General features: G+C 46.7%; 1 protein-coding gene across 3 annotated transcripts in view; it reads left to right on the top strand.

The window, feature by feature from the left end:
• The window catches only part of AHCYL2 (adenosylhomocysteinase like 2), a 153,141-nt gene that overhangs the window by 103,320 nt on the left and 24,010 nt on the right, over positions 1 to 25,811 (top strand). For all 3 annotated transcript variants that reach the window (XM_089527389.1, XM_089527391.1, XM_089527390.1), the window contains exons 5-10: positions 116 to 218; positions 1,454 to 1,548; positions 15,368 to 15,474; positions 18,515 to 18,631; positions 23,869 to 23,932; positions 24,587 to 24,675. In XM_089527389.1, coding sequence (XP_089383515.1) covers positions 116 to 218; positions 1,454 to 1,548; positions 15,368 to 15,474; positions 18,515 to 18,631; positions 23,869 to 23,932; positions 24,587 to 24,675 — 575 coding nt within the window. The remainder of the gene's footprint in view (positions 1 to 115; positions 219 to 1,453; positions 1,549 to 15,367; positions 15,475 to 18,514; positions 18,632 to 23,868; positions 23,933 to 24,586; positions 24,676 to 25,811) is intronic.

Below are 25,811 nucleotides of genomic sequence, written 5' to 3' on the forward strand. Positions count from 1 at the left end.
GTACCTTGTCTCACCAGTGCCTTGAATCCAGATGGGAAAGTTTGTTTGTGGAAATTTCTCTAACCCTGTCACTTGCACGTCTCAGTTTGCTTTCTCCTGATTCTCCCGGTTACAGGTTCTCATGGAAACCCTCGGTGCCTTGGGTGCTCAGTGTCGTTGGGCTGCCTGTAACATCTACTCTACCCTCAACGAAGTGGCAGCTGCCTTGGCTGAGAGTGGTAAGCATTTGGCTTTCTTTAAATTCTAGATTAAAAGTGCAGCTGGAGGTCGTTGCTTGGAAGTTTTAAGAACCATTCAATATTATTGTTTCAGTCAGTGCCTTTGTGAGATTGCCAGTGCTCTTGGCTTTAAAAGCAGCTCAGACAAAACCTCAGGACAACTCCATTCTATTGCTCTTGACTCTCCTCGCGGGTGTATTTGATGGCTGAAGGAACACTGGCTTGAAAGCTTCTTTCTGTTCTACAGGAGGCCTTCCTGACCCATAGGGGGAGGAACTGAGAAAGGGTGACTTAAGTGTGCAGACCCGAAAAGTTAAGAACTCTTCTGCCTTTTGGTGTGGCTGTTTGCTGGGCACTGTGATTCATTGGGGGTGCTGTCTTTCTCTTCACATGCTTTTCTCTCATTTTTGTGGGGTGTTGGGGATTGCAACAGTCCCAGGATGCTAAAAAGTGTGGATTTCTGTCCCTGGAAAAGTGCATTAGGATGACACTTGGAATGGGCTTTGGGAAAGATTTATTTAACTTCATTATGTCGGAGTTCCACTTGCAAGAAACTAGTTACCCACTACTTGCTCAGTGACTCATAGAACTGTAGAGCTTGACCCAAGGGCCATCCAATCCAACCCTCTCCCAGTGCAGGAATCCACAGCCATAGCCTCCTTGACAGATGACTATCCAGTCTCTGTTTAGAAACCTCTGTTTAGAAATGAAGGAGAAAAAGTTCTGACACTACTCTGTGGTTGGGATTGCCTAGGCTATGATGGGTGGCTGATCTAGCATTAAGGACATGAGAAGAACTGTGCTGGATCAGACCAGAGGCTGATCTTATCCAGTATCCTCTTCCCGCAGTGACCCAATTTCCAACAATATGCCTACAAGCTGGCCATGAGGACCCCATGACCTTCCCTTGTGCCAGTGGTGGGACTAGATCACTCTGCATACTCAAGGTGGCTCACAGACCTGCTCCACTAATACCTCTAAAGAAAGTTCATTCAACCTGTATGTTCTCATACAGAGCAGTTAAAATATAGATAGTGGGAAAGCATCTTCTGGATCATCAGAAGTGGTAAAAGATGGAGGATTTTGTTCTACCTTAGTGACTGATATTCAGAAACATAACAATATTTCTGATGGTACTGAGCAAAGGTTGTGGTGTCTTTCACTGTATATCAGCTATTTGGCTGTGATCTGCATGCTGTTGTTTGAAGTACACACTCTCCCCATTTCTTCTACAGGCTTCCCTGTCTTTGCCTGGAAAGGAGAATCAGAGGATGACTTTTGGTGGTGTATTGATCGCTGTGTCAACGTAGAAGGATGGCAGCCAAATATGGTGAGTTTTGAAGAAGAGTCTGCAATACTGAAACACTGAAACACTGATAGACAAGCAGAGATAAAGCAAGGTGCAGGTGCCAGAATTCCCTTCTCCTTCAGATTGTTAGCCCAGTACTGCCTCTTTTGGACTGAAGCTCTCCAGGGTCTTAGAGAAAATCTTTTGCTACTTTTTCCTTTTGGCTGGAGTTGCCAAAGATTGAACCTGGGACTTTCTGCACATAAAACATGTGCAGAGCTGTGACAAGTTACTTTTCCAAATATAACTCCCAGAATTCCTTGTTTGCTGACCTCCTTTCCCCAGTGAGAACGAAAATTCACAGTAAGTACAGAATTTCTGGAAGTTGCCTAAAAAGATAACTTGCACAAGCGCTGGACATAGATAACAACAGTGAACTCTTGCCCTTCTCCCAATTAGTAATCTGTTGTCTATTTAGAAGTAAGCCCTGCCTGACACAGAGAGGCCATTTCTAAGTGTTCACTATTTGAAGTGAGGGACAACAGGTATGTTAAGAAGTTGCTTGATGTCTACAAAAGCAATTTATAGAAAATGTTCGCACACTCAGTTGGAAACAAGATACATGAGCTTGGTGCCTTTAACAGGGCAGTCTTCAAGAAGTCTCTAGGGCTGAAATAAGCCATACTTTTTGGTTTCATGACATAGTTCTCTTGAGTTTTTAATCTGTGCTTGGGGTCCTCTGACCTATCTGGGAAAAGCATCACATTGGCAAAGGAATCATATCTCTCATAAAAGCTTGAACTGGAGCATAGAAGAGTGTGTGCTTTCTGAGCCAAAAGATGGCAGTTTCTTCTGCCTGCAGATAACTATAGCACTGGAATTTCAATTCGAAACCAGGAGCATGCAGTTGGGATGATACCTATCCCTTGAAGCATGTGGGTCTTATTGCTGGTAGAAGTGAGATCAGAAATGGTATTTGAACTGGCTTGTTCTTCTAGTGTCTTAACTTGCATGGAAAAGTCCCAGTCCATAAGAAGCCTTGTGACTGTCCAGCACAGTTTAATATACTCAGCTGTGTCAATAGCTTTTTGGGTGGGCAGGCTGGGAAAAACATTGGTGCCTATAAGCGTTTTACTGAGAGAATTGAGGGAGTGAGCCTGGGGTCTTCTAAATGCAAAGCAGGCAGTTTGGATTTCTTCTTACAGTTTGCAGTTTGACCTTAGTTCAGGGGTGAAGAAAGGGCAGCCTTGTATTCAGCCCTCCAGGCTTTTGGCCTTTCCACATTCCAGTGGACCACTCTTTTCTGGCCAAAGAAGAAAAAGAAAAAGGAGAGGAGAATTGACTCTTCTAGAAGCTTCATCCTTTAACTAGTTCTCAAGGTCTCTATATAATATTAAAAAATACTGGTTTTTCAAAACTAAAAACCACTTCCAAGTTGTGAGGTTTTTTTCTTTGTTAGTTCACCTAGCCCCCAGGAGATCTCAGGGACAGAATATTGCCCCCCACCCCAGCCCATTGTAGTTTCATGGAAATACCTCAGAGCTCACAGTGCCAATGCAAAGTAATGCCAGAGGTTTAATCAAAGATGAGGAAAATGTGACCCGTGGACAGCATGTGGTCTGCCAAGGCCATTTTGTGGGCCACAATGTCATCTATTTTTTGCTCCCAAATGTCCGCCGACATGGGATATGGGAGGCAATTTTGGCATGTTTTGGGTCTGCATTCAGTTGCTTGTGCCCAGGAGAGGACTTGTTTTTCTGCAGAGAAAGAGCTAAAATGGACATACATGACTGAAAGATGTGGTGAAAATGCCCCCTCTTCCAGAAAAAAGATAGGCCCTCCCCCTTTTATATGGTAACAGCACTCAGATCTTTCCTTTATCATGCTATTTCACCCTCTTGGGTGGACCCCTCATAGTTGCCCATCCCTGCAATAGGTTGATAAAGGAGAGATTTGAGTGCTGTTGGCCATATAAAAGTGAGAGAGCATACCTTTTCTCTGGAGGATTAGTAGTGTTGCATTTTCAGGAGATAGCAGTATACAGCTAGCAGAGGGGCCCTTATTGTCCATGGGGGAACTCTGGGTCTTTCCTTGGACACGAGGAAATGGGAATGACTCATCAAACGGGATATGCAGGTCAAGAAGGCTGGGAAGAGTTTACATGTCTTCCTAGCTGAAAATAACATTCTTGTAGAACTGTATCCAGAGTCAAAGGTGCCATTTGTACAAAGGGAGGAAAGAGTTAATCTTCAAAGTACAGCTTGCAGAGAGAAAACCCCCAGCTCAAAGTGGCTGGGCTCTGTTTTGGCCAATTAATTTCCCAGCAGATTTCAAGTTTAGTTCTCCTGGGAGAGGGGCGGGTCAACAGAGCTTACCTAACCTTGGTGCCTGCCAATTTTAGAGCTTGGTGTGACCTTGTCTCCCCTTGCCCCTTTCCAGAGGGAGTTGGCAGAGCGTTCAGATTTTGCATTGAGCTCATGACTCAGCATGAACCTGTAGGGTCAGCCCCCTTCTGCAGGATGGGCGCTTGACTCCATTGCCCCAAAGATCAGATGCTCAGAAAGGAAAAAAGCATTGCATGGCTTTCTAGTGTCCCTGAACTTCAGTACAGCATAGCGGTTGCATGATTCCCTTCTACCACGGAGGTTAGCATGATCTCATGCCTCTCTAGGCATGGAAGAGAGGTAAGGTAGTGCTTTCCAGAAAAACAATACTTGCCACTGGCAAAGTTGCAAGCCCATTTGTGGGCCCCTGGTCATTTCAGTAAGATATTCACAGGGATGCTCAGTCTGTGTTTCAAAGCAAACCAACTTGGCTGGATGGCCTTCTGTCCCATGAAGTGCTTTGATCGTGTCTTCCTGCATGGCAAAATTGGGGTTGGATGGCCCTTGGGGTCTCTACCAACTTTACGATCCTTGCCTCCCATGAACTGGAAACTAGGATCCTTTATTAGCTGCCCTTGAGCTCACCTCGAGTAATGGCAGTCCTGTAGTTGAGACACCTGCAAGACCCCCTGTCCTCAGCCTCTCTGCTCAGGTCTTATAGCCTCAGGCCCATGTCTTCCCTGACTGAGTCTAGCCATCTGGCATGTGGTCTTCCTCTTGATGTGGCCAAAATACAAAAGTCATCTTAACTTCCAGAGAGAGTGCAGGCCTGATCTGTTATAGAACCCATTTGTTTGTCTTCTTGGCTGTCCACGGTATCCTCAGCTCTCTTCTCCAGCACCACATCTCAAAGGAGATGATTTTCTTCCTATCCCAGCTTTTACTCCTCCAAAACCTGTGGGTTCCAATCACGAACAATCTCCACCACTTTGTACATAGTGCTACAAAGTGATCCAAGGCATGCCTTTCATGATATCTGCTCCAAGCAGATAGAAACCTCCGTTATATCCATGACATCTGTGCACATGTCCCAGAAGTAGTAGCATATGCTCCTTGGGAGTAAAAGAGAGCATGGAAAAATTACTTTTAGAAGCGAGGGGACATGCTGGCTGGGGCATTTGGAAAGTTGAAATCAAAAAGTTAAGTTTTCTGATCTCTGAACTCGTGGCAAATGACTAGATTAACCCTTTCACCCCAACATGGAAGCTGCAAGCTACCAGTAGCAGTAATGGGGAGGGAGAGGAACACAAAAGACTAGAGTAAAGAAGCCATTTGGCCAAGCCATTGCTATTTGTCCCCCAGTGAGATTGCAGCCTCTCAGTTGCCACATATCAAGTATTGATGGGTTTGCTTGGAGCTGTAATAGAGGAGGCAACCAGAATGGGGGCCCAGTTGGTGCTTGATGTTGGGAAAAGGACAAACCTTCTTCTTCCTCCTCCTCCTCAGGAACTAGGCATGTTTTGGCAGCAGTTATTGTTCTTCTTTCCCACAAGGGTACAAAGGAAGCTGGCAAAAATGTGCTGTTCTTGCTCTGTTCGTGCATTTTGGGAATGGGGAGAGGGAGTGGATTATGCAACCTTCTTAATTAAATAAAGATTAATGAGCTCAAGCCTAGATTGGGAGGGAGGGAGGGAGGGAGGGAGAAAGGAATGAGCTTTATATTGCAAAGTTTGCTCCAGGCCACTAATCCATCGGGGGTGAAGACGAGGTGGCTCCAGTCAGGGGCTGGGAACCTTGAGCTGCAGGTCTCTCCCTGGCTTCCATTGTCCAGCTTCTGTGTGACGTGCTTCAAGTCTTACCCCTGGGGCCAGGATATCTGGAGGACAGCCTCCTCCTCCCATGTGAGCTTGCCCAAAATTTGAGACCTTCAGCAGTGACCCACAAGGCTAGGTTGGTGTGTATGCATGATACGGCTTTCTCTGACAACAGTACCCCTCAACAGTGGAACTCTGTCCCAAGGATAAGTTAGTTTGAACTTCTGACAGGCAAAGAAGACGGTGTTCTTTTGCACAGCCTTTTTTAAAATTTATTCAGTTTATTTATTCAATAAGACCTCTGATCCTTAAAATGAAGAGGGCTGCTTTACCTGTTTTAACTGTTTGCAATTTTTAAACTGTTCTAAGAAGTGGTTTTCATCTTTTAAAAATGTTTTTATTTGTCTATTTAATGGTCTCAGTGTTTTTATCTGTTATAAATTGCCTCGGGGGCCCTGAAGGGCTAAGAGACATTAGGTAAATGCTTTAAATAAGTAAATAAACCCCTCTAGCAAGGCAGCGCTATTGCAAACACCATCAGATACCTAGCCATTTGGTGTCCCGAATCCCATTGCATGTAGTCTAACACCATTGAGATTCCCTACATCTCAGTAGTCTGTGAGGGTCTATAGTGGGGGCCCTCCTTAAAGCTCCACCACTTTCCTTTCCTTTCCTATCTTCTGAGATTTTTGCAGTCTCTGCCCAGACTCTTATAAAGCACCTCTTCACAGCCACAAAGGCTGGGAAGTTCTGATTTTTGGGAAGAAGAGAAGGAGAACTGTAGTTCCTAGGGAGCTAGGTTTTGAAATCCTGACCACAGTCTTTGTGCACACTGTGATTCTGCAGATCTTCTGAAACGGCTGCCATTTGTGGCTATGATGAAGTGCATTCATTCTTCCTTACCCTACAGCGCAGGGGAATAATCGTAGGAGGCTAGGGGTCCCATTAGTACCCTGCTGGAGATCTTAGAGGGCTGCGGCCCTTCAAAAGCAAACTAACTTTTGCCCCCAAATGCCCTCTGGAGGGCATGGGGCTTTTACCATACTAAACTCCACTCCAAAGCCATTTTAGGCCCGAGAGCCCTTTTTTAAAAGTCCCTTCCTGTTCTCTTCATATTTTTTCAAAAGTCCTGTCCTGGTCTTAAAAGGGCCTGGGGGAGAGTGCCAAAACATATGCCAATGCTTCCCAGGGAGCATTTTGCGGGAGGGAATTACCCCTTAGGTCCAGAAAAACACCCTGGGGGGGGGGGGTTTGCAGATTTATTTATTTTCTTCTTCGTGGTCTCTGCGAATCATACAAATGGGTTTCACTGCACCTGCGCAGTGCTGTTCGGAATCTTCTGGAATCACTGGGCAAAGTTTACTTTGCAACATATAGAAACTTTTTGGCGGTAACTCCGCCCACCCGTTATAAGGCCCCTGCCTTCCCGCTCTTTTCCCCAGTTCCTTTTTTCCGCCGCGTTAGCTGCTGTTGGAACTTCGCTCGTCGCTCATTTGCTTTGAATCACTGGCTACTTGACTTCGGACCGTTTTTGACCATTCTCTTTGCTGACCTCCCTATTGTACTTCGACCTCGGACTGTTTGACTTCGCTTTCGTATTCTCCTTCGGCTTCGTCGACCTGGAAAGATGTCCCCTCCCTTCAAAAAGTGTGATGTGTGCGGGGGCAAACTCCCTGTTCAAGACCCGCATTCATCATGCTTACTCTGCTTGGGCAAGGACCATGACATGAAGGCTTGCCAGTTGTTTAGGTCCATGACGTCCCAAGCGAGGAAGAATCGGGAGTCCCGCTTGACCTCAGCCATCGCGCAGGGTAAGGTCCACGGGGAGAGTTCCCGCCCAGCCTCAGCTCCGTCTCCAGCAACCTTACCCTTGGCCCCCAAGCCCCGGGAGAGCCCGGCGAGTGCCGTGTCTGCACCTCTGGCACCCACTACACCTTCTCTTGTGGCCCGCGGCCCAGACAGGCCCAGCGCCACCTCCAAGGCTCCTCAAGTGGCCAGCGGCCCAGACAGGTCCAGTGCCACCGACAAGCCCTCAAAGCGCCCCCATAAAACTTCGGGGACCGAGGGCTCGACGGCTGCAGCAACTCCCTCCGGTTCCGCCTCTGGCGTCGGTACCGACCGTGACCCCTCCGTCTCCTCGCATGAGTCCAAGTCGGCCAAAAAGAAGGACAAGAAGGCCAAGGATAAAGAGGACCGCCCCTCAGCCGCGGGCACATCAAAACCTAGCTCTCCCTCGAAGCACAAGTCCTCCAAGTCCGGGACTTCTGTGATTGTCGACCTGGAAGACAATCCGTTTTTCCCTCCGGAGACTCCAAGGGCCCCGAAGAGAAAATCGAAATCCACAGACTCTACATCTTCGGCCCCAAAACAAAAGAGGCCGCGTGATGATTCTTCTAAGGGAGCCTCGACATCCAAGGTCGCCTCCAAACATACCGACCATCGCTCTGGCTCCAGGCTCCACTCTCCGGACCGTCCAATCCCGACGGCACAACCTGCGGTTCGGCCCAGTGTGGAGGTCCATGGACGACCCTCATCAGGGAGACTTCAGATTAGCCCAACACAGAGCCCTCCAAGGTTTACTACTGCTCCCCTTGGAGACTCTGGAGATGAAGGTTCACAGCCTAGAGGACGGCGCTCTCCGACTCCGGTCCCATCTCTACCTACCCTACAGCCCTCGGGTGTCGAGCCAGAAGATCCTGAGGTCTTTTATGACTCCGAGGCCGACCGGTACTACATGGAGGTCCCTCGAGACATGGCGCTGCGCAGCTTCCGGGACAAACAGCAGGGCCACATCCCGAAGGGCAAGGTTTCAGTACCGACTCCCAAGCCGGTGGACCAAACAGCATCTAAAGCTGCCGTGACCCGTCCAGAACCGAGGCCCCGTCCTTCGACATCCGCTCACGATCAACCCGGGGTGGAGGATTTCACTATCCAGTCAGATACTGAATCCGACCTGGTACAGGTGCTGTCACCAGCTTCCCAGTCTGATGAGGAGCTCTCGCTCCAGGACTCTCTACAGGACATGCACCATCCGGAGCCAGCCTCCCCCACAGATGACCTGAGGACCTTCAGTGAACACATCATAAAGATGTCCAGGGCCCTGGACATCGAGTTAGCTTACCCTGAGGAGTCTGCGCGGGACCCGGTAGAGCGCCGCGTACATGGTCGGATCCCAACTCCACCGTCCATCCCTCTCCTTCCGTCGCTGGAGACTATCATCAAGAGGTCTTGGGAGACCCCTGCTTCGCTGGTCGGGACCTCACGCAAGATAGAGTCACTCTACCGTGTTCCCCCTGCGAGCTGTGCCTGGCTGTCGACGCACCCTAAACAAAACTCTGCTATTGTGGAGGGTGCTCAAATCGCCTCTACCCACAAACAGGCGACGTCCCCAGTGGACCGGGAGGCCCGTAAAATTGATGGACTAGCCAAAAAGGCATACTCTGCGGCTTCTCTGGCGGTCAAGGCCATCAACTATACGGCCTGTATGGGGGCTTATGTCCAGGCCCTTATGGAGGGTGTCTCTCCCTTGGTCCCGGACATCCCAGATGATACACAGAGGAAGCTCGTCGAGATTCGGGACGAGACACACTCTATCGGCGGCTGGCTTATCACCGCGTCCCGAAACATGGCCGACTGTGTAGGAAGGGCCATGTCGGCGTTGATGGCGCTCCGTTGACATGCCTGGCTGCGCGGCACGGATCTCACCCCGGGAGTCAAGGCGGCCATTGAAGAGATGCCCTTGGACGACTCTGGCCTCTTCAATACGGACACTGATGACCGTCTAAACCGCAAATTCAAAATGAAGGCTGCAGCCAGAAAACACGGCATGTCTTCCTCTGTGTCGACATCGTTCCGGAAGAAGCAACAACCTTGGCAGTCTCAAGGTCAGTCCTTCCGTCCTTATAGCCAGGAACGCCAATATCAACAACAGGGCTCCCAACGCTCTAGATACCCCTCCCAATCGTCCTCCTCCTCTGGCAAGCGAGGTGGCCCTCCCCGGTACCGAAAGTCCCGCAGGCAGGACGCCGAGCAGGCCAAGAAAAGATCTTGAAATGCCCCTGCGCGCTTCGTCACAAACCCTTTCTTCCTGAACATCCTCCAGCCCTTGTCTAACATCTGGGCTTCTATTACGACGGACTCGTGGGCGCTTGACATCGTCCGTAGGGGTTATGCCCTCGAGTTTCAGGAGCTCCCTCCAACTGGAGCCTTCATATCCACGCACCCCTCGGACACCCTTCTCGACGAAGTGCACACCTTACTAGGCAAGGGAGCGATCTCCCCCTTACCTCCTGACCAATATTCCAAGGCTTTTTTCTCCAGGTACTTCACGGTACCGAAGGCCGACGGGGGCATCAGACCTATCTTAGACTTGAGGGATTTGAACCTGTTTCTTGAGTACCGCCGATTCCGGATGGTAACCCTGGCTTCCATTCTGCCGCTTCTCCACCAGGGCTTGTGGTTCGCGACCATCGACCTGAAGGACGCATACTTCCACGTCGGAATTCGGGAGTCCCACCGGAGATTCCTCGCCTTCGCCGTCGGCTCCGTCACCTACCACTACAATGTTCTTCCCTTTGGCCTTGCCACGGCTCCGAGGGTCTTTACAAAGTGTGTGGCACCAGTGGTAGCATACCTTCATCAGAAGGGCTACAGAGTCTTCCCTTATCTGGACGACTGGTTGTTTGTCGCCGACTCACAACAGGAGCTCCAAGAGGCAGTCTCATTCGCCTTAGACCTGTTGCACTCCCTCGGACTGGTTGTCAACGAGGAGAAGTCCCACTTCATCCCGACCAGACAGGCCAAGTTCATCGGGGCCATCCTAGACTCCGAAAGTTGCTCCGCCTTTCTCCCTCCGGAACGTTTCCAGGCGTTGGTGGCATCTCTGAGACCTTGCATCTCCCACAGAAGAGTGAGGGCCAGAGACATCCAAGTGGCCCTAGGCCACATGGCGTCAACGACGTTCGTGACACCGTGGGCAAGACTTCGCCTCCGTCCACTGCAGTCCTGGTTCCTCTCGGTCTTTTCTCCGATGGAAGACTCCCCGTCCAGGTGGCTCACGGTACTGAGACCGGTGGCCGCTTCACTAAGATGGTGGCTAGACGACCGCAACGTCTGCAGCGGGATGCCATTCCATCAACCTCAGCCTCAACTTACCTTGACGACTGATGCCTCTCTGGAAGGCTGGGGCGCCCACCTTCTGGACCTTGTGGTCAAGGACAGATGGTCGGCCCAGGACAAGCGTCTCCACATCAATGCCTTGGAGATGCTCGCGGTAGAGAAGGCTTTGAGGGCATTCGAATCCACTGTCGCAGGCAAGGTGGTCCTCCTGAGGACGGACAACACCACCGTGATGTACTACATCAACAAGCAAGGGGGCACCAAATCCAGGACATTGCTCGAGATGACGCTACGCATTTGGGACTGGTGCATCCAGAGACAGGTGCTCCTCCAGGCAATTCACCTTCCCGGAGAAGACAACGAGCTCGCGGATCGCCTAAGCAGGTCCTCTTCGGTGTGCCACGAGTGGAGGCTCCATCCGGAGATGGTCAGCGACCTGTTCGACCGGTGGGGAAGACCCCCAACTCGACCTCTTCGCGACCGAGTGGAACAGCCACTGTCCCCAGTTCTGCTCCAGGAGGCGAATGGACGGATCCCTCGGAGACGCGTTCGCCTTCAGGTGGACGGGGGAGCTACTCTACGCTTTCCCTCCCTTTCCCCTCATTGTCAGGGTGGTGTCCAAGATGATGACGGACCGATCGGATGCGATCCTAATCACGCCGTGGTGGCCGAGACAGCCTTGGTTTGCGTCCCTCATCCACCTCTCCAGGAGATGCTTTCTCCGTCTCGACTTCCGTCCAGACCTGCTGTCAATCCAGGACGGCCGGATCCTGCATCCCGACATCGAGAGCCTGCCGCTGGTGGCCTGGAGAATCCATCCCTAGTCTCACTGCCGGACGCGGTGAGGACGGTGATCCTGGCTGCACAGAAACCATCCACCCAGCGGTCCTATGCCCTGAAGTGGAAGAGGTTCAGCCTCTTCCTTGATGGAAAGGGCTTGTCTCCTGCCCAGGTCTCCACTCCAGTAGTGCTGGAGTTTTTGATGGCGCTATTGGATGAGGGGTTGCGCCTCTCATCCATCAAGTGCTACTTGTCTGCTATCTGTGCCAAGTATCAATTCGGGGGGAGGGCTTCCTTTTTCAGGGATCCCTTGGTGAAGGGGTTCCTTAAGGGATGTGCCAACCTGTACCCTCCCGTGTCGGTACCGACTCCGGCTTAGAGCTTGGAGGCGGTGCTGGCCGCACTCCAGTCCAAGCCCTTTGAACCGATGGCCACAGCGGACTTGAGACTATTGACTTGGAAGACCGCCTTTCTTGTGGCCATCACCTCTGCCCGCCGTGTGGGCGAACTCTGTGCCTTGCGGAGGGACCAGCCCTTCCTGAGGTTTCACAAGGACAAGGTGGTCCTCCGGACAGACATTACTTTTCTGCCTAAGGTTGTCTCTGCCTTTCATATGTGCCAGGACATTGTGTTGCCCACCCTCGCTTCCAACCCGACCTCAGATGCGGAGCGTAGTCTGCACTCTCTTGATGTCAGGAGAGCGCTGGCGTTTTACCTGGACAGAACTTCCACCTCCAGTCGGTCCGAGAGACTTTTCCAATGCTACTCGGAACCGAAGAAGGGGTTGCCCGTGTCTGCGCAGAGGTTCTCCAGATGGGTGGCTGGTACCATCCACCTCTGCTATGAACTGTTGGGCAAACCCCTTCCTGGCAGAGTTCGGTCCCACTCCACAAGAGCAGTTTCGGCATCCTCTGCATTCCTGTCGGGGATGTCTGCAAGGCTGCAGTCTGGTCCCAACCTCTGACTTTTATTAAGCATTATAGGTTGGACACTAGAGCCATCCGAGACGCAGCTTTCGGGAGGGCTGTGTTGGTTTCAGGGTTGCATTGATTGCATTACTGATGGTTTGTGTTGCAGAATTTATTTACATAATGCCACTGTTTTACATTCTGTTGAATGTTGGTTTGCACATGTCTATGGGACTTGTCTTGCATGACCCCTTGTTCCCTTCTCAGGTTTAGCAATGTTATTGCTATGTTTGGTTTGTGCATGAACAAGAGGACTGACTCTTTTATGGTTCAAGGTGTTTATTGTTTCAATAAATATACCTTTGGTTTACCATAGCTTTTGTTTCAGGACACTCCCTCCGCCGCATACCTAAGCTTGTCAGTCTAAACCCATTTGTATGATTCGCAGAGACCACGAAGAAGGACAGGTTGCTTACCTGTAACAGTATTTCTTCGAGTGGTCATCTGCGAATACATACAAATCCCACCCGTCCATCCCCTCAGTGTCCTGCTCTGATTGGCTCTTTCCATCGCCTACTTGGCGGAAAAAATTGCGGAACTGGGGAAAAGAGCGGGAAGGCAGGGGCCTTATAACAGGTGGGCGGAGTTACCGCCAAAAAGTTTCTATATGTTGCAAAGTAAACTTTGCCCAGTGATTCCAGAAGATTCCAAACAGCACTGCGCAGGCGCAGTGAAACCCATTTGTATGTATTCGCAGATGACCACTCGAAGAAATACTGTTACAGGTAAGCAACCTGTCCTTATCTTGCATGGGCAAATGTGTCTGATTTCACATCCAGTTTCCTTTTTGGTTAACTTTGCAGTTCTCTCCTGAGCAGTGACGTCACTAGGGGGGGTGCAGTGGTGCATACCGCACCAGGTGACACCCCAAAGGAGGGTGTCACCCAATAGGCTAGTACACACCGGAAGGGTAAGACTGTTATTTCCATCAGCTCCCCCTGGGTACCTTCTTAAACCTAAAGTATCTTAAGCGAGATTCAGCTCTACATTGTCACAGTGTTGTCTCCCATTTGATTTCTAACTCCTTCGCCTGACAAAGAGGCCTGTGAAGCTTTGAAAGCTAGCATGATGCATTTTACACCTTTTAATAAGCAAAATAGTGGTATCACCATGATATATATTTTGGATTTGTTACATAGCCAACACAGCTACACCAGAACAACCTTCTTCCCCTCTGGATATCTGACAGAACCCAAATGGGTTCTGGGCTCAGCTTTGTGCCCCCCACAAATATTTGCAACTGATAGGCCATGTCCCACCCAAGGAAAGAATACGCTACAAAGTAAGGCTGCTCCTACTTCTCTGGTGCAAAATAGCACCCAGATGGCCCCTGCGCACACCTGGGAGCAAATTAGTTATGGGGGGAGCTGTTTATAGGAGCCCTTGACTGCCTTTCTGCAGCCATAGCAAACCTGTTGGGCAAGAGGGAACAGCATCCTTCCTCTATGGTTTAAAAAATACTTAGACTGGTATAATTAGGATTTACTCTAGTGTAAGGTTGCATAAGGTCCTGGTTAAAATCTTAGAGGCAGTAGTAATCTTGTGCCATCAAAATGCAGTACCAAAAATAGATGGTAAGTATGAATGAGTTGTTGTTCTTGTCTTGCGTGTACATTTTGGCTTTGCATAAGAGTGCCGTGGACCTCTAGACCCAGATAATAAATCTTAATGCCCACTGAGGGCCCTGTTTGGTGCACTTGGTACCACCACCACCACCACCACCACCACCACCACCCCCGGGTGACAGAAGCTTTCCACTTTGCACAGAGACCAGCATTTGGTGTTCTGCAGCTGTGAACCTTTCAAGACAGGGTTGCAACTAGTAACAGATTATAGCTTGTCATTGTATGTGAGTCAGCTCATATCTTACAAATTTGTACTGTTGTCTCTTAACGTTAGAATTCATTTGTTTTGCTGCTTTCATGACCTTCTTTATGGCTTGTTTGACTTTGCCTGTTGGTCTCAGCTGCTGCCTCATAACCTTGTGTCTTACCTAATCTGTAGTACATGTCTTTCTCTAAGCTTCACAAATAAAACAACTCACAAGAACCTTGGAGATACATTTCTCTCACTGCTTTCCTTTTTCACCTTCATTTTTCCTTCTCTCTTTCATTCTTTCTTTCTTTCTTTCCTCATTCCCTCCCCCCTATCCTTTCTTTTCCTTTCCTTGAAGCTTTCTGTTTGATGTGAAATGTGAGATTGTCAGACGCCCTTGGCACTGTTTCTAATGAAAGAAATATGTGAAATTGGTAGTACTTTGGTACAACAATATACGTTACATGCCTTCAAGTCATTTTCAACATATGGTAACCCTAAGGCCAACCTGTCACAGTGTTTTTTGGCATGATTTTTTTTTTCCTGAGGAAGTTGACCATGCCTTTCCTCTAAGGCTGAAAAAGTGTGACTTGCCCAAGGCCACCCTGTCAGTCTCCATGGCCAAGCAGAGAATTGAACTTTGGGCTCTAGAGTCATTGTCCAGTGCTCAAACCACTGCACCATGCTAGTTCAATAAGTCCAGGTTGAGTTGAAAGCACATAAAACAACAACACAACTTTCTCCTTCCCTTTTTCTGAATTGTTTATACCAAGGAATAACACTATCATATTACATATAATCTTGTTACCAAGACAGATTCATGATCAGCTCTCTTCATCCCAAGTCAATCCATGGATTTATGTGGCCAAGCCAGGATTTGAATCCTGGTCTCCAACTATGCCACGCTGGCATGTGCATATACCTTTAAAAAAATCATAAAAGACAGAGTAAGCCAAGATATCCATGCCCCATGTGGAAAAAGCAGTGCATTGCATCTGTAGTAAAGCATTGTGGTGATGATGACTTCTTTGTGATGTTGCAGATCTTGGACGATGGCGGGGATCTCACACACTGGATCTACAAGAAATATCCCAACATGTTTAAAAAGATCAAGGGAATTGTAGAGGAGAGTGTTACTGGTGTCCACAGGTAAGGGCACCAACATATTTACGGAGGGTTTGGTGCATATCTTGTTCAAGTGGTGCAAACAATTTGCTCAACTTGCACCGCAACTTTACCAACAATAACTCTCCAGTGAAAGAGTTCAAAGATATAGCCATGCTAGTCTGGAAGATCAGTAGGCAAAAGGATCTTGTAGCACCTTGGAGACTACCTGAAAGCAAGAAGTTGGAAGGGACAAGCTTTCATACAAAAGCTTATGCTACCATCTTGTTTCTTTCAGGTAGTTTCAAAGGTGCTACAAGATCCCTTTCCACCAGTGGAGGTTAGGCTTCCCCAAGCTGAGTGGCAATTCAATTTCCCATCTCCTTGGACCACTGTTTGTGCTGCTTTGATACCTCAGAATGCCATTTTGTGGAGGATGATAACAACAACAACAACAACAAATGCTTATTTCTTTCCTGCCTCTCCTCAAGGTGGAGTACAGCATGTTAAAGTACAAACAATTAAAAAGCAAATACCATATTTTCCGGCGTATAAGACAACCCCCAACTTTTCCAGTTAAAATATAGAGTTTGGGATACACTCACCATATAAGAGTTACCCCTCTTCCAACGCACACCAAATAAAATTTTTTAAAAATGAGATTTGATTTCAATATGGTAATTTTAATTCAAATGCTTATGACATGTAGGTACTTAGCAGGAAACCTTGTTGTATACAAAGCCTGCTTGGATTGGTCAGCTCTCCTTGCCTGCCCAGCTCTCCCTGTCTCCAAGACTATCAGAGCAGTAGCTGCTTTCATACGATGGCTGCATACGGTGGGGATGCAGCCGTGGCCGTTTTTGAGCTCCTCCCACCATATGCGGCGACCACAGATTCTCCAGTCCAGCTCAGAAGTTTCAGCACCTGCCCTCTAAGACGACACACGGCGTATAAGACGATCCCGACTGGGTTAAAAAGTAGTCTTATACGCCAGAAAATACAGTACATAAAATCATCAGTTAAAATACAATACTATAAAACCATTCAAGTACATTCATATTGGTACATTCTTATACAGATACAGATTAAAAAGCCATGTTTTAAAAAATGACTGGAAGAGATGTGTCTTTAATGTTGTTTTAAATGCTGTCAGCGTTTCCAGCTGTCGTATCTCTTCTGGCAGGTCATTCCACAGTCTAGGGGCAGCAGATGAAAAGGTCCTCTGTGAAACCATTGCCAGTCTAGTCCTGGATGGTTGAAGTAAACATTGCCCAGGGGACCTGAGTGTACAGGGCAGATTGTACAGGAGAAGGTTATCCTGTAGATAACCTGGACACAAACCATGAGCAATACACAGCGCCAGAACATTAGCTCCATTGTGAAATACATAAGTTGCAGAGTGCGTACAGAGCTTGATGACAGCTGTTCCTTCTCTATATGCTTCAGGAGAACATGGGTAAATTGCATTCTTCCCATTGACATGAGGGTTAAGGTCCAGCCATTTGCATCAGTGGTCATTTTGCTATGGGTTGTAGCACTTGTTATGCAGAGAGGCAAGAGAGGGAATGTCAGAGGCTTTTTTGGTGTGCTGTGAATATCAGGTGGAAGAGCCAGCCTGCTTGGTGTAGGAGTCTAAAAGAGAAAACAGAACTTCTGCCATTTAGCTAATGACATATGATGTCTCACCATCATGAACTGTAGTTCCACAGAATTTGTTGACTGGTGTAGTAGTTGTACTTTTCTTCTCCCACCCACCCCAGATTTTATAAGAACTAGCTGCATGTCTAAGAAATACAAAGGGGTAGATACTTGTGTGAGTTCGCATATTTGTGTGTTGTCCTCTTTTCAAGTATGATTTTATTGAAAAGGACCTATAGAGTCTTTGGACCTTCAAAATAAGAACAGCTTCAGATTAATCCTGTCCCTGCTTATGTGGGCAAATAACTGGGTGTGCCTGGGTTTATTCACGTGAGAGAGCAAGACCGAAAGACTGAAGTCCCATGGGATTGCAGCTGTCATGCTTTCCTCTTAATGGAAAAGGAGATACAGTCTTCCTCAAGTTCCTTCCTCTGTTTCAGTATACATAGAAACATAGAGTTGCAGATGACACCAAACTAGGAGTAGTACTTAATACTCCAGAGGACAGGATCAAAATTCAAAATGACCTTAATGGATTAGAAAGCTGGGCCAAAGCTAAAAAAATGAATTTCAACATGGAGAAATGTAAGGTACTGCACTTAGGGTGGAAAAATGAAATGCACAGATATAAGATCATGGGGGACTCATGGCTGAATGAGAGACTTATACGTGTGAAAGGGATCTAGGAATACAAATAGACCACACATTGAACATGAGTCAACAGTGCAATGCGGCAGCTAAAAAAGCCAATGTGATTTTAGGCTGCATCAATATGATAGCCCTGTTTAAATGCTTGAAGGGATGTCATATTGAGGAGGGTGCAAGCTTGTTTTCTGCTGCTCCAGAGACTAGGACTCGGAGCAGTGGATGCAAGCTAAAGGAAAAGAGATTCCACCTCAACATTAGGAGGACAGTAAAGGTGTTCAACAGTGGAACAAACTCCCTTGGAGTGTAGTGGAATCTCCTTCCTTAAAGGTCTTTAAACAGAGACTGGTTGGCCATCTTTTGGGAATGCTTTGATTGAGAGTTCCTGCATGGCAGGAAGTTGGACTGGATGACCCTTGTGGTCTGTTCCAACTCTATGATTCTATGATTCTTTTTCCTTTTTAGTAATTTGAATCCATTGATCCAGATCTTACCTTCTGGATCAGCAGAAAACACACTTGCTTCCATGTGATAGTGCTTTTTTTGCATGTGAGCTGATACTATAATAACTTAAAGAATGGTGTTTTAAGAAACATGAACTATTCACCTGGATAATGTTTATTCTGCCCTGAAGTAAAAGCAAGTTTATGTGGAAGCAGAGTCACGTTATTTGAATTTTGACTCTTCAGAGTTGTAACCTTCTTTCAACATCAACAATGCTGTCCAGTCAGTCATATGCTCTCCTGGAAGACTGGAGGAAAGCATTGACCACCTTCCTGTGTGTTTGCTTTCCTTTCCTCAGATTATACCAGCTGTCAAAGGCAGGCAAACTCTGCGTCCCAGCGATGAATGTCAACGACTCCGTTACCAAACAGAAGTTTGATAACCTCTACTGCTGCCGGGAATCCATTCTAGATGGGTTTGTATCTTGTTGCTTATTTATAAATTCTCACAGGAGGAGATTTTCCCGCTAGTAAGGACAGTCTTGGAAAGAGTGGGCTGCAACCCTAATGACAACCAACTGGTTCGCTTTTCTCTTTCCTTACATCTCTTGGGATAAGAAACATTCCATTTGTGGTGTTAAATCACAACAACAGTCTGGTGTCATTGGCTGGAATTCTGTTATCGATTAACTTTGTTGCTGTTTTAGTTCTGTGCCTTTAATCCTTTACAATTTATGGCAACCCTGTCATGAGATTTGCTTGGCAAGATTTCTTCAGAGATTTGCCATTGTCTTCTGAGGGCGAGAGAGTGTGACTTGCCCAAGTTCACTCAGTAGGTTTCCGTGGCTGAGCAGGGATTCGAATTTTGGTCTCCTAGAGTCCTAGTCCAACACTCAACATTATGCTACAGTGGCTCTGAAGATTTATTCAGAAGAGATTTGCCATTGCTTTGCTCTGAGGCTGAGAGAGTGTGGCTTGCCCAAGGTCACCAAAGGGTTTCATCAAGGCCCTCAGGAATCAGATGGTTTGAAGCTTTCATCACATTGTGAAACAGCACACTGTGGTCTTTATCTGCTACTCTCCTGTTTACAAGAAGAAAAATGTGTGTATCAGTTATATCACACACACTCAGTTCAGTTCAGCAGTAAAGGGCATGTTTCTTATTATTCTTTTGTCCATCTTCTACTACTCAGTTCATCTCTTGAATTATATTTAGCATTGTTAGCCATGGGCCATATTTTTAACATCCACCTGGGGCATCAGATGGTAGGAACAAAAAGGCTCTTGGAGGAGAGCACTGCCTCAGAATAGCAATGTAGGATTAAGTGTGTCATTGGAATTTACCAAATAATCCTCCTGGGGTCAGAGCCTAGGTCACTTGGCACCTGTCATCCTGCTTGCATCAGGGTGCTCTAGTGGCCTAGGGCAGCCCTAGCTGAGAACAGTAGGAGAGCCATGATGGTCAGACAAGATTCTGTTCACACAGTGACCAACCAGTTGCCCCTGGGAATCAAAGTGTAAGGATGAACAAAAGCAATCTCCCATTCATTCTTCGCAGTGAAAGGTATACAGGGGCATATTGATGCTGACATGGATGGTATACATAACTCATGACTAATAGCCACCAGTAGCCTTACCCACCATGATTTTTCTCTAATCTCCTTGTAAAGGTCATCTGTTTGGTTCCCAGCACTGTATCTTTCTCTGGCCTGAATCTCCCACCTTCAGTGGATTGACCCCCATTTGGTTGTGCTGTCATTGGAGTTTCCTTCACACTATGCAGTTTTAGCATTTCAGTACCACTTTAAATGTCATGGCTGCATCCTGCAAAATTCGCCTTGAATCCCACTGTGGGAGAAAGGCAGGATATAAACCCTTGAAATTAATTAATTAATTGATTAATTAAACACATCCTGGGATTTGTAGTTTTGTGAGGTGATTTAGAAGTCAGGGATGCGTACTGTTCTGCACGGATTGCGTCAGCAGAGTCTCGTCCGGCAGAGCTGTTCAGGGTGGTCAGGGAATTAACTCAAACCCCGGCCACCCAGAACCCTTTACTTGAACCAACTATTGCCGGGGGGACCTAGAAAAAGTAGTACATGCACTGGTAACCTCTCGCTTGGATTTCTGCAATGTGCTCTACATGGGGCTACCTTTGTATCAGGTTCAGAAACTTCAATTGATTCAAAACGCAGCAGCCAGGTTAATTACGGGGACATCGAGGTCCGAACATATAACACCTATCTTAAAATCTCTACATTGGCTGCCAATTCGTTTCCGGTCCCAGTACAAAGTGTTGGTTATCACCTTTAAAGCCCTAAATGGCTTGGGCCCGGGTTACTTGAGGGGACGCCTCTCCCTACATAATCCTCCCCGCACACTCAGATCTACAGGAAAATCCTTACTCAGCTACCCTAAGTGAGATTGGCAATCACACAACAAAGGGCATTCACAGCAGTGGCACCTTCTCTATGGAATGCCCTACTGGAAGAGATTCGCCTCAGTGGAACGGTGGAAGCCTTTAAGAAGGCTCTAAAGACTCATCTCTTCCTACAAGCCTGCCCTCCCAATTCCGTCTGAGACCATCTTCCCCTATTGTCTTTGATATATAATAATTAATGGTTTTAATAGTTTATTATATGTTATAATATGTTTTTAATCTTGTTTGAATTTACTTCTTTTAATATGTATTTTTAGATGTGAATTTTAATTGTTCTTATTGTCTGTTTTTAACGATATTGTACACCGCTTTGATCGTAGGAAAAGCGGTTAACAAATAAACAATTTATTATTATTATTATTATTATTATTATTAGAAATCTCTGCCAGGGAGCTCTAGTGCTTCTCCTGACTACAGACCCCAGGATTCTGTAGGATGCAGCCATAGCAATTAATGGTGGGATCAAGGTGCTATCATTGCATAGTGTGAAAGAAACCTGGTTCTAGTATGAATTCATTCTCCCTTTCTCCCTCTCTTTCTCTCTCTCATGCACACACACACACACACACACACACACACACACACACACACACTTCCTTCACAATGGCCTAACTTTATTCACCTCTGTCATGCCTCTCATTACTCCTTTCTGCAGTGGAGCACCCCCAAATGCTGTAGCATTTTTCTCAAGGAGACTTTCTCCACCTCTTAATTGTTCAACTTGCCTTATTTTTGCCTTTTCCAGTTCTACAGTGTCCCAAATTTGTTTTGGTTATAAATGTCATTAGAGGACCTTCAGCTTGCTAGTCAAAGCTCTGGGCTGTTCCATTGTTTAGGTAGTAAATGTGGCTTCCAGTAATTAGTGCTGGAGAAAGAGCTGCACATTTGAGGAATCGTAGCAGGAATGGCTCCCTGCTAGTGCAAGTCCCTTGTAAATCCCTCTCTGTCGATAAGAGTTTTCCCTGAAAGAGATGTGTAGTATTAGTTCTCGCTATGGGCAGCTTGCTCTGTCTGGTTTGAGACTTTGAACTACAGTGGGAGCTCCCATGGCTGAGGGTTCCTAAAAAAGTAACCATTCCCAGCTATTAGAATACTATTGTGGTTTCTCAAGAAGACTAGCCCCTGCTCCCCACTTCTTAATTACCAGGAACCCTTGAATTCGCCCATATTTTAGAAAGATGGGCCTGTTTTCAAGATATTTTTCAAGTCGGACAGCTCAAAATATCAACAAGTGACCCCCAAATGCATTGGTCTATCTTATCTACCCTTTTAGAGGGGCATTCATTCCCATTCCTGATGTATATTTGTTGGTCTGTTGTTGTTCCCTCCTTGATCCATGGGGAGAGGCGGGTAAGAAATAATAATAATAATAATAATAATAATAATAATAGTGTTCCTAAACCCTCCAGTAAACCAAAAAAGGTGAAAATGGGCAAAAATAGCAGCTGGAAATGATACAACATGCATCTGTGTAGCTTTCAGAAGGTGTTGTGGGGTGAATATTGGCCCTGCCCCTTACATAGATGTCCACCTCTGCTATAGAGAAATATTCCAGCATGAGATTTCTGACTTGCAGTTAGGCATCATACAGCCCAGACTCAGGATAATGAACTCAAGGGGAACTCGATCACAGGGACCATGTTGGAAGGAGGTCTTCTGTAGCAGGGTGAGGTAGTGCCTTATGCTATCCTCTGCTTGGTTGTAAAAATTTAAAGAAATCATTATCTTGCAATTCTTTCTTACATTGCTGCAAACATAATAGCATGATGGCGGGGAGGGGGGAATCTCAGCTGCCTTTTCTTACTTTCTGCCTGGGTGCTGCAGAAATGGTTAAAAGTTTCAAGTAAGCTTAAGCAGCTAGGAAAAACTAGGCTTGGCCCTTGCAAAAGTGGGCCAGAAGAAACTGGGGCAGAATTGCATTCTTGTCCCTTGGGCCTTCTGTCTGCTTTGGTGGGAAATGGGAGTCGCCTACTCTCTCTGCACTGCTAACCTATTTTACTCATCTGCTAAAAATAGACCACAATGTAGGGCACAGTTGCCAAGATGCCAAGAAGGGAGCATTCACTAGGAGGAAGCACATCCATGTGTGGATCAGCAGGGATCCACCAGGAAACTTCCCTTTTTGTGTGGGTCCCTTCTGTGGCTGTTGCACTAAAACACATGGGGAAGAATTCCCTAGCACAGCATATCATGGCAGGTGTGAAGGGGGCATTCTCAAAGGGCATCCCTTGGAGAGGGTGCGAGACCCCAGAGGCAAAGAATGTATAACAGGAGCACCGGAGAAACCAGAAACAGACAACAGAAAAGCATTCAAAGGGAGCAAAGCCTGCAAAAGAAAGTAATATGGCCCTTGGCATGGCTGCATAATAAGAGCTTGGAGAAATTAATTCCTTGTACAGTGATTGCTGATAGCCATGTTGGCTGGGAATTTAGTTCAGAAAAGTAACTTTTCAAAGTTTTTCCATCCTCTTGTTGGATTCTCGTTTTCTACTGACTGCCTCTCCTACTCTTCAGTCCATATTTGACAGTTCCCAACCTCTCTTTCATTCCTAATTCGTTTCAACCCACAGAACTTGATTAAGTAACATTAGAAATACCTACAGTGCATGTAAGAAATTAGAAGAAACATCATGCGTGCATACAGGATCATTGCTGCATGTGCTATAATTGTGTAACATGTACAGAGTGGGAAAAATCCACTTACATGTTACTGACAGTCTGTATGTATCTCACAGATTCCAAGAATGAAGAGTCTTCCTATGTGAGAATTTTGCCACTCACAAACTGAAAGCTCACTTGGCAAAGACTGTGCTGTGCTGTGTTCTGTATAAGCAGCTAGCGCACATCATGGACGTTAAGCCATTCTTTGTCAATAGCAATAACAGAAGTTGTTGACAGAGGAATTCTTTTTCAGAAACCTAAAACCCATGCCACCTTTCCTTCATATATACAGAATTTCTGAAGATTAACCTGCAGCTGGAAGATCAATATGCAAAGGGATCCTATAGCACTTTTGAAACTAACTGAAAGAAAGAAGCTGGCAGCATGAAATTTCATAGACTTCAGTCTACTTCCTCAGATGAATGGAGTGGAAGGTCTGACCTTAAGATCTGTCCCTTGGCCCTCCACTCCATGCCTCTGAGGAAGTAGACTCAAGTCTAAGAAAGCTCATACTACCAGCTCCTTTCTTTCAGTTCTTGCATATTGATCTTCCAGACTAACATGGCTATATCTTTGAATTTTATCTTATGCTGTTGGTGTTATTCTTCCTAGCCTTAAAAGGACAACTGACATGATGTTTGGAGGAAAGCAAGTCGTTGTCTGCGGCTATGGCGAGGTAAGGCTTCAGATATCTGCCATTCTGAACATGGCATCCTTGCCTCATCTTTGTGCAACAGATTCATTACTAGTACTGTCTTAGGAATGATTTTGCTCCTCCAAGACTTTCCTCCAGGTATCTAAGTCCATCTCTAGAGTTGCAGGTAAGGGTCTGGAGGACTATTCATGTCATAAACCTCAGCACAATTGTGTGGACTATAGACATACATACCATTGAGTGTGCTGATGCTGCATTGATCTACCCCACCCCAGCCCCTGACTCTCCAGCTATTTGAATTTCTCATCACTGTCAAGAGAAGCCTTGCATTCTGCATTGTCTTTCTGTGAGAGTTAGGGGCACAGGTTGGTTTTTTAGAAACCTCTTCTTGTACCATCCCATGTTCTTGGTGTACTGCTAGAGCACTAAACGATGCACACAGTTACTGTTAAAACTGCTTTCTTCTCTCCATCTTTTTTGTGATCCCTTCACATTGGTGGAGTGCCTTCCTAGCTCTACATCTTAGAGTAGGACTAGAATATGCAGAGAATTGTTCTAAGCACTTGCCCCAGAGAATGTATTACTTCTGCATTTCCTCCCCTTTTTTGCCTAGCTGTTCAACCCCTGAGTCCTCCAAGTCTGTTTCCCCCCTCACATTATGATCTTCTCCTGCAGGTTGGTAAGGGGTGCTGTGCTGCGTTGAAAGCCATGGGTTCTGTCGTGTACGTGACAGAGATAGACCCCATTTGTGCCCTTCAAGCCTGGTAAGAACTGAAGCCATAAGGGAGAGAAGGTAGTCTTTGGTCACTTGGTGGGGTATGGGGCTGATAGTGGTTTTGACTTCCAACCGTCCAGTGCCAGTAAACTCCACCGGTCTGTCCTAAGTCAGTCAAAGGTCCCCACCCAGAAGACAATTTGGTGTTTGGGAGGGGCAGAATTGAGAGAGACCCCTGCTATTTGGTATCCCACTGAAGCAGAGATGTCATAGAGCTGCTTAGAAAGCTAGTTGAAGTTTTTGGTTTACAAAGTAGTTGCTGAGCTCAATAATAATAGCAAGCCTTTTATAGAGTTCACATTGCTAACTTAGGTCATTGTCTAATACCATTTTTTGTACATATAGAAGTTGACTGAAGTAGGTGGGGGTGACACTGTGCCTAAGACTGCTTGGAATGGACTGCCCCTTCCTCATCTCCATGTTCATCACCTTGAGTTCCATGATAGAAAAAAGGGGGTAGTTTAAATGTACTGTATACAGTAACGTCAGTGTGGCTTTGTCAGTCAACTGGAAGCTTAGGTGGGCAATACAAGAGCTTCTGGTGGGGCATACTATTATTATTATTATTAGTAGTAGTAGTAGTAGTAGTTTATTCATTTGTATCCCACCTTTCTCCCAATAATGGGACTCAAAGCTGCTAACAACAGCAGTCTTTATGTTAAAACGTATCAGCGAGTGAGACGTAATCATGAAGGTTATTTGACTATCGGTGGACCCTATCTAAAAGACCATATCTCCCTATACAAGCCAGCCCAAGCACTAAGATCAGCAGGTGAGGGCTTTCTCTCAGCTTACCTTCGCAGGTGCAGTTGATAAGGACTTGGGAGAGATCTTTCTCCGTGGCTCCATGGTAGACCTTAAAAACAGAACCATACAGGATTAAAAGACCAGACCTAGTCAGTTTGTAAAAGTCTGATGCCATTAAAATGTTTTTGACTTACTGATAGAAGGAGAGCACAGATAAGGCCATCCTGGAGGGAGTTCCAAAGTCTAGGAGCAGCCACCAAGAAGGCCCTCTCCTTTGTTCTCCCAAATGAGCCTGAGAAGGTGCTGGGACAGAAAAGCGATCTCTCCAGATGATCTTAGAGCTCTTATGGGGTGGGTGTGTTATTTGTGTGTTCCTGC

Source organism: Sceloporus occidentalis, unplaced genomic scaffold, assembly GCF_023333645.1.
Source record: "Sceloporus occidentalis isolate IW3139 unplaced genomic scaffold, rSceOcc1.0.p SCAF_5, whole genome shotgun sequence".
Classification (NCBI taxonomy): domain Eukaryota; kingdom Metazoa; phylum Chordata; class Lepidosauria; order Squamata; family Phrynosomatidae; genus Sceloporus; species Sceloporus occidentalis.